We start from the raw sequence: 12,614 nt of genomic DNA, 5'->3' as shown, positions 1-12,614 counted from the left end.
TGTCCGATTTCAAAAAGGCTTTACAGCAAAAGCAAAACATTAGATTATGTTAGAGGAGTATATCGTAAAAGTAGCCACATAGCCATTTTCCGACCAACCACATGGATCACAAATAACCAAAAAACTGCTAAATGCAGCACTAACCTTTTACAAACTTCATCAGATGACACTCCTAGGACATCATGTTACACAATACATGCATTCTTTTGTTCGATAAAGTTCATATTTATATATAAAAACAGCATTTTACATCGGCGCGTAACGTTGACTAACTATTTTCCCTCAAATGCATCCGGTGAAACAGCGCTACAATTTACTAAATTACTATTTGAAAACATTTTTAAAATGTAATATTGTCATTCTAAGATTTATAGATGAATATCTCTTGAAAGCACCTGTAATGCCAGATTTAAAAATAACTTTACTGGGTAATCACACTTTGCGATAAAAGGGGATGCGATACTCAGAAAATAGGCTAGCAATACAGGTCAGCGCCATCTTGGAACAATCGCATATCAAATCTAGTCTTGTATACTATTGTCAATAATCCCTTACCTTTGGTTGTCTTCATCAGAAAGCACTTCCAGGAATCCCAGGTCCACAACAAATGTATTTTCGTTCGAAAAAAATAATCCTTTATGTTTTCTTGTTAGCTCGTTCTGAAGGCTGCTCCAAAACTTCCGTCGTGCGCGGGACACCTCTTTCGAAAAAATGCATATTTTTTTCATTTAGGTTCGTTCAAACATGTCAAACGTTGTATAACATAAATCTTTAGGGCCTTTTTCAACCAGAGCTCCAATAAGACTCAAGGGGGATGATTGCATTGTCTTTCAAAATGTTTCGAAAGGGGAGGGTAGCCAGGGGCGCCGGCGTCATAATGGTGATGGCCCTCCTCATGTGACCAATTTCCACAGCGTCTCATTCATTCAGTTTTCACAGTAGAAGGCTCAAATCACTTTGTAAAGACTGGGGACATCTAGTGGAAGCAATAGGAAGTGCTCAATGAATCATTGCTCACTGTGTGAATTACAGGCAAAGTGGTGAAGTTGAGTCCGCAATTCAGAATTCCACATCCTGTTACGATCGGTCTCGGGGTTTTGACTGCCATATGAGTTCTGTTATACTCACAGACACCATTCAAACAGTTTTGGAAACTTTAGGGGGTTTTCTATCCACAAGTATTAATTATATGCATATCCTAGCTTCTGAGTTTGAGTAGGAGGCCGTTTAAAATGGGCACAAATGTTTTTCAAAAATCGCTGTAGCGCCCCCTATCCTAGGCGACCGTCAAGAGGTTAACCTTGTTCTGAACACCTCCAAAACAAAGATCATGTGGTTTGGTAAGAAGAATGCCCCTCTTCCCACAGGTGTTATTACTACTTCTGAGGGTTTAGAGCTTGAGGTAATCACCTCATACAAGTACTTGGGAGTATGGCTAGATGGTACACTGTACTTCTCTCAGCACATATCAAAGCTGCAGGCTAAAGTTAAACCTAGACTTGGTTTCCTCTGTCATAATCGCTCCTCTTTCACCCCAGCTGCCAACTAACCCTGATTCAGATGACCATCCTACCCATGCTAGATTACGGAGACATATTTTATAGATCGGCAGGTAATGGTGCTCTCGAGCGGCTAGATGTTCTTTACCATTCGGCCATCAGATTTGCCACCAGTGCTCCTTATAGGACACACCACTGCACTCTATACTGCTATGTAAACCCACTGGTTGATGCAAATTTATAAAACCCTCTTAGGCCTCACTCCCCCTATCTGAGATATCTACTGCAGCCCTCATCCTCCACATACAACACCCATTCTGCCAGTCACATTCTGTTAAAGGTCCCCAAAGCACACACATCCCGCGGGTCGCTCCTCTTTTCAGTTCGCTGCAGCTAGCGATTGGAATGAGCTGCAACAAAAACTCAAACTGGACACTGGGAGGTGACTACCCTCATCTGCAGGACAGTTTGAAGAGGTGTGATCAGACTCATTCAGGATGTGGGAGTCGTCACAGAGAGATCTTTTCCTGCTGTGCTCTCTCTCTTTGATCCCGTAAAAGTCCTGCTGGAGGTGCATGAGGATGCCCTGTACAATTACTGTCCCAGACTTGTACACGTTGACAGAGGTTGTTACAATTTCCTCAATGTCTAGTATTCTGAGTTTCCACCCTGGGCCAATACCCTCTCTCTTGACATAGGAGTAGTGTGTTCTTATAACACTGTGCCATGCCAGGGGATGGTCTGGTTAATATAGCACTGTGTCATGCCAAGGGATGGTCTGTGTTAATATAGCACTGTGTCATGCCAGGGGATGGTCTGTGTTAATATAGCACTGTGCCATGCCAGGGGATGGTCTGTGTTAATATAGCACTGTGCCATGCCAGGGGATGGTCTGGTTAATATAGCACTGTGCCATGCCAGGGGATGGTCTGGTTAATATAGCACTGTGTCATGCCAGGGGATGGTCGGGTTAATATAGCACTGTGTCATGCCAGGGGATGGTCTGGTTAATATAGCACCGTGTCATGCCAGGGGATGGTCTGGTTAATATAGCACTGTGCCATGCCAGGGGACGGTCTGGTTAATATAGCACTGTGCCATGCCAGGGGATGGTCTGGTTAATATAGCACTGTGCCATGCCAGGGGATGGTCTGTGTTAATATAGCACTGTGCCATGCCAGGGGATGGTCTGGTTAATATAGCACTGTGCCATGCCAGGGGATGGTCTGGTTAATATAGCACTGTGTCATGCCAGGGGATGGTCGGGTTAATATAGCACTGTGTCATGCCAGGTGATGGTCTGGTTAATATAGCACTGTGTCATGCCAGGGGATGGTCTGGTTAATATAGCACTGTGTCATGCCAGGGGATGGTCTGGTTAATATAGCACCATGTCATGCCAAGGGATGGTCTGGTTAATATAGCACTGTGCCATGCCAGGGGACGGTCTGGTTAATATAGCACTGTGTCATGCCAGGGGATGGTCTGGTTAATATAGCACTGTGCCATGCCAGGGGATGGTCTGGTTAATATAGCACTGTGCCATGCCAGGGGATGGTCTGGTTAATATAGCACTGTGCCATGCCAGGGGATGGTCTGGTTAATATAGCACTGTGTCATGCCAGGGGATGGTCTGGTTAATATAGCACTGTGCCATGCCAGGGGATGGTCTGGTTAATATAGCACTGTGCCATGCCAGGGGATGGTCTGGTTAATATAGCACTGTGCCATGCCAGGGGATGGTCTGGTTAATATAGCACTGTGTCATGCCAGGGGATGGTTGGGTTAATATAGCACTGTGTCATGCCAGGGGATGGTCTGGTTAATATAGCACTGTGCCATGCCAGTGGATGGTCTGGTTAATATAGCACTGTACCATGCCAGGGGATGGTCTGGTTAATATAGCACTGTGTCATGCCAGGGGATGGTCTGATTAATATAGCACTGTGTCATGCCAGGGGATGGTCTGGTTAATATAGCACTGTGTCATGCCAGGGGATGGTCTGGTTAATATAGCACTGTGCCATGCCAGGGGATGGTCTGTGTGGGAAATTATGTTGCTTACGTTCCCCTCTTTGTAGCGGTCAGCGAATAGTGTCCCGGGATTGTCCTTGAGGAGTTTTTTGTTTTTGTACTTATGAAACTCTCCTGCCATGTTTAGGCTCAAGAATTTCCACACCTCTCACTTCACACTTCAGCGCTAATTGAAGTTGCAGCCAGGTCAGTTCTGTCCTAGCAGCTTGGGAACTTTGTAGCCTTATTTATTAAGCTTTATAGAACAAAATGACCTAGAGATTATTGTCATTTACTTTTTTGGCTTCAGAAGTAGGTTCAGACTGAATATTACTCACTCAGTTTTGTGTTGGATGTTATTTCCAGGTTTCCGCTGTGTTTCTGCAGGTTTTGGTTTGTTAGAAGTTTTTTCTTGATTGTCCTCGGTAGAAATAGTCCATTCAGGTCATTTTGTCCAATATCAAGGTTTTAGGTATGACATTTTGATTTGATGTTGAGGTTAGTATCCTATATAAGTCCTTGTGAAAAAATTCAAGTTGATCTATGTTTATCCAACTCTAATTCTATATTTTTGCAGAACAACTCAGGAGCCCATGAACTCTCTCTCTCTCTCTCTCTCCCTCTCTCCCTCTCCCTCCCTCTCCCTCCTGGTTTCTATTGGTTTATAATATGACACATAGGCTCCAGTTCCCAGTACATAATCACACTCGTTACACAGAGACAGGCTACAGCTGGCCGCCAACACAAACAAACACCGGACGTTGCTGTGAAATCACAAAATAAATTAGCTTTTCGTTTATTAGGGAGAAAATAAGACGTCTTTCCAACGTTCCTAACAACGTTACCTCACCGTCGTCCTTCCTTTCCCGGCTATTACACCCTCTGAGTTATAACTTATCAAAGCTTCACTCTGCAGTATTTACTGATGTTTAGTGATCATTCAGAGAGAGTGTGCTAGCTGGGCCAATCAGAGGGTGTTACCTCAACTCTCACTCCGGTCTGACCTTTCGTTTTCTCAATTCAATTCAAAAGTGCTTCCTTGGCATGAGTAACATAATGTCTTTCTTTTGGGGCTTCATTTGTCGAAGGTGCGTGCGCACAAAAACTACTTTCAGCATTGTGTGTGACAGTTTTCTCACAAACGGTTGGTATTTATAAATGTTTGAACTTGACGGGAAAGTGTGCTCATCTCCACGTAAATCTCAGACCATGCATACATACACACAACTTCAAGTGGGATCAATTGTATTTCAAGCGAATATTGTAATTCTGAGGGAAATGGATGCATTGGAATTATGATAATGGTCGGCCAATAAAAACAGATGGTAGGCCTAATGAGAAAACAGATGGTAGGCCTAATGAGAAAACAGATGGTAGGCCTAATGAGAAAACAGATGGTAGGCCTAATGAGAAAACAGATGGTAGGACCTTATGAGAAAACAGATGGTAGGCCTAATGAGAAAACAGATGGTAGGCCTAATGAGAAAACAGATGGTAGACCTAATGAGAAAGCAGATGGTAGACCTAATGAGAAAACAGATGTATTTGCCATTGGGAAGGAGATTGTATAGCAGCTTATTGCCGGATACATTTCTATTACTTTTATTATGAAGGACTAAATCATAACCATATTACAGGACATGTATTTTATTATGAAGGACTGAATCATAATCATATTACAGGACATGTCTTTCCTTATTTGACATGACTGGTTTATTCCCACTACACATAAAATATTAGGATACCATTTATCCATCCCTCATTTAATAGCCAAACATGCTTGAAAGTAAATAAACCGGTAGCCTATTTAATATATTTGACAGTATTGGTAGGCTACAGTATTGCTGTGTGATAGGAGCTCAGCGTCGAAGCCGATAACAAGGCAGGAGATATAAACACAATCACTGATAAATAAAATACTCAACGACAATTAATATTTTCCATAGATGTGTGATGTCCCTAGGCTCCCACACAGATGAATAGGACTTAGCCCCTCTCCAAATCCGAATAGGACTCAGCCCCTCTCCAAATCCGAATAGGACTCAGCCCCTCTCCAAATCCGAATAGGACTCAGCCCCTCTCCAAATCAGAATAGGACTCAGCCTCTCTCCAAATCCGAATAGGACTCAGCCTCTCTCCAAATCCGAATAGGACTCAGCCTCTCTCCAAATCCGAATAGGACTCAGCCCCTCTTCAAATCCCAATGGACAACAGTCTACTAAACACAGGGTTAAAAATCGCCGGATGCATTGTTTGCATGTACTATAATATGTATTATATTTTTTCTCCAATTTGCTGAAGTATAGACTTTAATTGAATGACTGCATCTACTAACTATAGATTGTTACAGAGTCATTAGGTCTACGTTTTCTGTTGTGTTTCACAATTACTGCACAACGATGTCTTATAAATCTGCAGTTAGTTCATCTGTTCTGACGATATTAGGTTCACTGCTTCAGCTCAGTATAGTAGGCTAATCTGTATCGCAGTTGTGTACGAACACACACACACACACACACACACACACACACACACACACACACACACACACACACACACACACACACACACACACACACACACACACGCACGCTGTCTGCGGGGTTTTCCACGTTACTCTCTAAAGAGTTCACAATGTTTTTTCTTCATCGCTGACGTGTTTACCCCCTCTCTGTCACACAAGTAACGACTCCAACTATGGCAGGATAATGATAATGATCTGGAAAGAACTTATTATGAAGTCTCAGCTCAGTCCATTATGGTCTGGTCTGGTACTGTGTATGAAGTCTCAGCTCAGTACATTATGGTCTGGTCTGGTACTGTGTATGAAGTCTCAGCTCAGTCCATTATGGTCTGGTCTGGTACTGTGTATGAAGTCTCAGCTCAGTCCATTATGGTCTGGTCTGGTACTGTGTATGAAGTCTCAGCTCAGTCCATTATGGTCTGGTCTGGTACTGTGTATGAAGTCTCAGCTCAGTACATTATAGTCTGGTCTGGTACTGTGTATGAAGTCTCAGCTCAGTCCATTATGGTCTGGACTGGTACTGGGTATGAAGTCTCAGCTCAGTCCATTATGGTCTGGACTGGTACTGGGTATGAAGTCTTTCTGAGATTGCCCTTTAGGTTGGGATGCAGGATTGCCTTTCCATCTCAGAGCAGTCCAGTTTCTGTAGATGTGTGTGTGTGTGTGTGTGTGTGTGTGTGTGTGTGTGTGTGTGTGTGTGTGTGTGTGTGTGTGTGTGTGTGTGTGTGTGTGTGTGTGTGTGTGTGTGTGTGTGTGTGTGTGTGCGTGTGTGTGTGTGTCCCATTTTCAGTTTTTTGGGGATGTCTTGCTGTCTCTATAATTTGCGTAGAGTTACAATATTTACAATATTTGTCAACAAAGAAGAGCTCACTGCAAAGCATTAGACTGGTAGAGAACCAGACAAACATATTACAGTATATTAGCTAAAGATGTGGAAACCAAAAACCACTCCCAGTGTCCCCCCTTCCAAAACTGTAAAAATGGCAGACTTCATTTTTGACTCAAAACTCTGAACTTAACAGTTTCTTTTTGGATTATTTCCTACACGCTTAGAAATAGTGGTGACTCGAGGTCATTCATTGAACCATTGCTAGTCAATGGTACATATTTGCACCTTTGGTTAGTTGAGGGGTTATTGGAGAAACCTTTAATGGTTCATTGTGGGCCACCTGTTAGAGTCAATGTCATTCATGTTCATCTGTTCTGTTGTATTGTCATCACATGTCAATGAGCCTAACACAAATACACATTTTGAACTGGAGAGGTTCTGCTGGCATGGCAAGCTAAAAGGTTCTTCAAGTATTTTTACTTCTAACAGTGTAAACCTAGGAGCATTGGATGGCCACTCTTCTTTCTGTATCAAGCAGTTGTTATCAGTGGCGCACCGCAGTTTCGCCAGACCCCGCCCCCCAGTTTTTATATATAATCTCATGCAATTCTAAACATTTTACCATGAGGCTGAGAGAAAATGTTGCTTCTTTTAAAGCTAAAATAGAATAAACATCAAACTTACTGGTTTTCCGAGCCAGCTGATTGGTGGAGGTCGATGTCACCTGTCCTTTGATCCCTTTGTAGTCCCGCCTCTCCAAAGATGCATCACTCTCTCTTTTGCCGGTGTCCGTGTTCCCGCTATGTCCGCCCTGAAGGGGCTTCCTCCCTCCACCTGGGCTCCAGCTTACCCCTCTCCTCACAGACATATGACCCCTCTCCGTCTCCATCTCTTTGCTGCTCTGCTGGAGGAGTTGTGGAATTTCTCTGCTTCTCCTCTGGTTTGCTCCACAGTTTCTGTCTCTTCTTCTACCCAGACCGTCTGCAGCCGTCCCTGGCTTGGTCTGTATGTCAGTTTGAGGATCACCGTTTGTGGAGTGTTCAGAGTAAGTTCAGACAGTCCTCTTTTGGAGCAAGTGGAGCAAAAAATCCAGTGGGGATAAGGAGAATCTTAGCTGTCCATGTTGCTTCTCCTGCTGCTGGACACCTCTTCCCTCAGACTTTCTTCATTATTCCTCCTTAAGGTTTCCTTTAGTTCCTTAGTCCTGCTAACAAGGAGGGAGGGTGACAGATGGGAGAAGTGTACTCAGGACCTACCAGAAACAGTATCAGGGATGTCCCAGGAGACTAAAGCAGGCTGGGAGCTCCACAGACACACAGCACGCTGGATCAGTTCCCATGGATCACAGCCAAGACGCTTACACAATAACGATGTGCTCTACTTCAAATCTCCAGCTAATGCAGAAAGGCTGAGAAACCATCAAACTTTTCTATTTCTGTTTGTCTGTCTTCCCTCCCTCTAAATCTTTATTTTTCTCCAAAACCCAGACGTTTCTCTTCTCTTCCTCCCCCTTTCTTCCAATCATTCTTTCTTTCCTTTCTTAGTCCAGCCACCCAAACATGCCCGTTGACTGCATTGCCATCTCTCCCTGACAGATTATTTTTCTTGTGGAGAAAGTGAGCAGCTCTTTAGACTTAACAATGCCAAGGAGGGGGTGACTGGGGTGGCCGTGTGTTTCAAAGCTTCCTGTCGTTTGGTTCGGACGGAGTGAGAAACAACATTTCCCTCTAGAAAAGGTCACTCCTAAGAGCAGTTAGGAGTTTCCGAGCGCCACTGGCCGATACGTCAGCTATATCTTTTCTTTATTTTTTATTGTTCTCATCCATGCATCCATCCATCCATCCAGGAGTCAATGCTGGGAGTCACGTTTTAGTCCTGATGGATATTGGTTTGGATTAAATGCAGAGATGTACAGTATGTTACCAATATAGCCATACATTACCAATATATCCATACATTGTCATTATATCCATGCATTACGAATATATCCATACATTACCGATATATCCACGCATTACCAATATATCCATGCATTACCATTATATCCATACATTACTAATATATCCATACATTACCAATATATCCATGCATTACCAATATATCCATGCATTACCAATATATCCATATATTACCAATATATCCATACATTACCATTATATCCATACATTGTAATTTGAGCTGAGGCCCAGGCAGCAGAGTTCTCAGTCTGATCCCTCTGCAATTCGAGCTGTCAGTTGGTTTATTTAGGTTGTTTTTTGGAGGAGATAACAATGTCTATGTTAAGGGAAGTTAGTTGTTTATCCAGTCTGGGTGATACTTCAACTCTAAGTCTGGGTGATCTGTATCTCCAATCCCTATTGAAGGAGTGTATGGTAGAATATGGTGCTGTAGAATTCAGGGTAGAGTAAAGCTTTTGTTGTCATGAGAGGCTGATCTCCACTGGTTCTGTCTCCAAGCCCATGCAGTGCCCAGGTCTGGAACACTACCACCTGGAAGACAGGACAAAAACAATAATAATAAGAAGAAGATCTGTAAACTGAATTCATTTCTACCCTCCCTGACTCATTGAGGTATTCATCTGTAAACTGAATTCATTTCTACCCTCCCTGACTCATTGAGGTATTCATCTGTAAACTGAATTCATTTCTACCCTCCCTGACTCATTGAGGTATTCATCTGTAAACTGAATTAATTTCTACCCTCCCTGACTCATTGAGGTATTCATCTGTAAACTGAATTCATTTCTACCCTCCCTGACTCACTGAGGTGTTCATCTGTAAACTGAATTAATTTCTACCCTCCCTGACTCACTGATGTATTCAGTGTGAGAAGGACCCACAGGCTCAAAACACGGTTATATCTACACACACACACACACACACACACACACACACACACACACACACACACACACACACACACACACACACACACACACACACACACACACACACACACACACACACACACACACACACACACACACAGGGGTGGAGAAGGAAACAGGAAAAGCTTTCGTAAGAGTTGTGAACTTGAGGAAGGATAACCCCAGTGTTGGGAACTTGAGGAAGGATAACCCCAGTGTTGTGAACTTGAGGGAGGATAACCCCAGAGTTGTGAACTTGAGGAAGGATAACCCCAGTGTTGTGAACTTGAGGAAGGATAACCCCAGTGTTGTGAACTTGAGGGAGGATAACCCCAGTGTTGCGAACTTGAGGAAGGATAACCCCAGTGTTGTGAACTTGAGGAAGGATAACCCCAGAGTTCTCCTACAGGTGAAGGAAAGGGTCAGGACTCATTAATGTCAGGAAATCTCACTAAACGGCTAACGCTGCCAGCTATTAGCTTTATCTCTATCTGCCTCGGCCCTGGTGGTGAGAGGAGATATATTGTAATGTATTACACTCAGGCGCTGACAAGGTTAATGTGGATTAATGATGACATGCTTGATGTCTCAGTCTATAAAGGATTACATTAGACAAGGAGGGATGAACGTGTGTGTGTGTGTGTGTGTGTGTGTGTGTGTGTGTGTGTGTGTGTGTGTGTGTGTGTGTGTGTGTGTGTGTGTGTGTGTGTGTGTGTGTGTGTGTGTGTGTGTGTGTGTGTGTGTGTGTGTGTGTGTGTGTGTGTGTGTGTGTGTGTGTGTGTGGAAAAGGACTGAACTGGGACTGTTGTTTGGGCCTCCTGGTTGGTATTCTGTATGTGCCGAGGAAGGAATATAGCGACGTGTTCAGGGCCTTTTCAAATGTCTGAGATCGAAGTCTATTTCTAGTGACCAGGCTGGTTTAAATAGTTTCATCATCTGATGATATACAGGAATGTTTTCAGATCAGTCTGGCTCCTTATTGAACAGATCCTCTTCATGATGTATTATGTAAGTAAAGCATTTCACTGTAAGGTACCTGTTGTATTCGGCGCTTGTGTCACGCCCTGACCTTAGAGATCCTTTTATGTCTCTATTTTGGTTGGTCAGGGTGAGTTGGGGTGGGGATTCTATGTCCTTTTTTCTATGTTTGGTATTTCTTTGTTTCGGCCGGGTATGGCTCTCAATCAGGGACAGCTGTATATCGTTGTTGCTGATTGGGAGCCATACTTAGGCAGCCTGTTTTCCTTTGGGTTTTGTGGGTAGTTATTTTCTGTTTAGTCATTTGTTACCTGACAGAACTGTTTGGCTGTTGTCTTTTGTTTAGTTGTAAAGTGTTCTCATTTTCCATTAAATTTCATGATGAGCACTAACCACGCTGCGCCTTGGTCTACTCCATTCAACAGCCGTTACAGCTTGTGACAAATAAAATTTGATTTGATAACACAATGGAACAGAACCTCTTCATAATGTATTACTGATAGAGACAGATAACACAATGGAACAGATCCTATTCAAGTGGACCACCATAGTCCCTGTGCCCAAGAACTCTTAGGTAACCTGCCTAAATGACTACCGACCCGTAGCACTCACGTCTGTAGCCATGAAGTGCTTTGAAAGGCTGGTCATGGCTCACATCAACACCGTTATCCCAGAAACCCTAGACCCACTCCAATTTGCATACCGCCCCAACAGATCCACAGATAATGCAATCTCAATCGCACTCAATACTGCCCTTTCACACCTGGACAAAAATACACCTATGTGAGAATACTGTTCATTGACTACAGCTCAGCGTTCAACACCATAGTACCCTCAAAGCTCATCAATAAGCTAAGGACCCTGGGACTAAACACCTCCCTCTCCAACTGGATCCTGGACTTCCTGACGGGCCACCCCCATGTGGAAAGGGTAGGTAACAACACATCCACCATGCTAATCATCAACACGGGGGCCCCTCCAGAGTGCGTGCTCAGTCCCCTCCTGTACTCCCTGTCCACCCACGACTGCATAGCCATCATCAGGGTTGCTGATGACACAACAGTGGTAGGCCTGATCACCGACAACAATGAGAGCCTATAGGGAGGCGGTCAAAGACCTGGCAGTGTGGTGCCAGGACAGCAACCTCTCACTCAACGTGATCAAGACAAAGGAGATGATTGTGGACTACAGGAGAAATAGCACCGAGCACGCCCCATTTTAGACGGGGCTGTAGTGGAGCAGGTTGAGAGCTTCAAGTTCCTTGGTGTCCACATCACAATCAAACTATCATGGTCCAAACATACTAAGACAGTCATGAAGAGGGCATGACAAAGCCTATTCCCCCCCAGGACACTGAAAAGATTTGGCATGGGTCCTCAGATCCTCAAAATGTTCTACTGCTGCACCATGGAGAGCATCCTGACTGGCTGCATCATTGCCTGGTATGTCAACTGCTCAGCCTCCGACCGCAAGGCACTACAGAGGGTAGTGCGTACGGCCCAGTACATCACTGGGGCCAAGCTTCCTGCCATCCAGGACCTCTACACCAGGCGGTGTCAGAGGAAGGCACTAAAAATTGTCAAAGACTCCAGTCACCCAAGTCATAGACTGTTCTCTCTGCTACTGCACGGCAAGCAGTACCAGCGCGCCAAGTCTAAGTCCAAAAGGCTTCTTAACAGCTTCTACCCCCAAGCCATAAGACTCCTGAACAGCTAATCAAAGGGCTACCCATACCCCTCTTTTACACTACTGTTACTCTCTGTTTATTATCTATGCATAGTCACTTTAACTCTACCTACATGTACATATTACCTCAATTTCCTCAACTAACTGGTGCCTCCGCACATTGACTCCACAAGGTCTGCCATGAGAGGTGACTGTATAGTTCCCTTAAGGAAAAGCACC

The 12,614-nt window shown here is 44.0% G+C and overlaps 1 protein-coding gene across 3 annotated transcripts in view; it reads right to left on the bottom strand.

Moving 5' to 3' along the window:
• The window catches only part of LOC106591766 (synaptopodin), a 66,219-nt gene that overhangs the window by 42,008 nt on the left and 11,597 nt on the right, over positions 1-12,614 (bottom strand). For 2 of the 3 annotated variants that reach the window (XM_045724244.1, XM_045724245.1), the window contains exons 2-3: positions 9,017-9,354; positions 7,550-8,740 (exon numbers count right to left, since the gene is read on the bottom strand). In XM_045724244.1, the coding sequence (XP_045580200.1) occupies positions 7,550-7,754 (205 nt within the window). In that variant the 5' untranslated portion in view covers positions 7,755-8,740; positions 9,017-9,354. The remainder of the gene's footprint in view (positions 1-7,549; positions 8,741-9,016; positions 9,355-12,614) is intronic. The other variant, XM_045724246.1, reaches the window with a different exon arrangement.

This window comes from Salmo salar, chromosome ssa09, assembly GCF_905237065.1.
Source record: "Salmo salar chromosome ssa09, Ssal_v3.1, whole genome shotgun sequence".
Taxonomy (NCBI): domain Eukaryota; kingdom Metazoa; phylum Chordata; class Actinopteri; order Salmoniformes; family Salmonidae; genus Salmo; species Salmo salar.
Note: the sequence above shows the minus strand (reverse complement) of the source record. Positions and strands in the feature narration are given on the sequence as shown.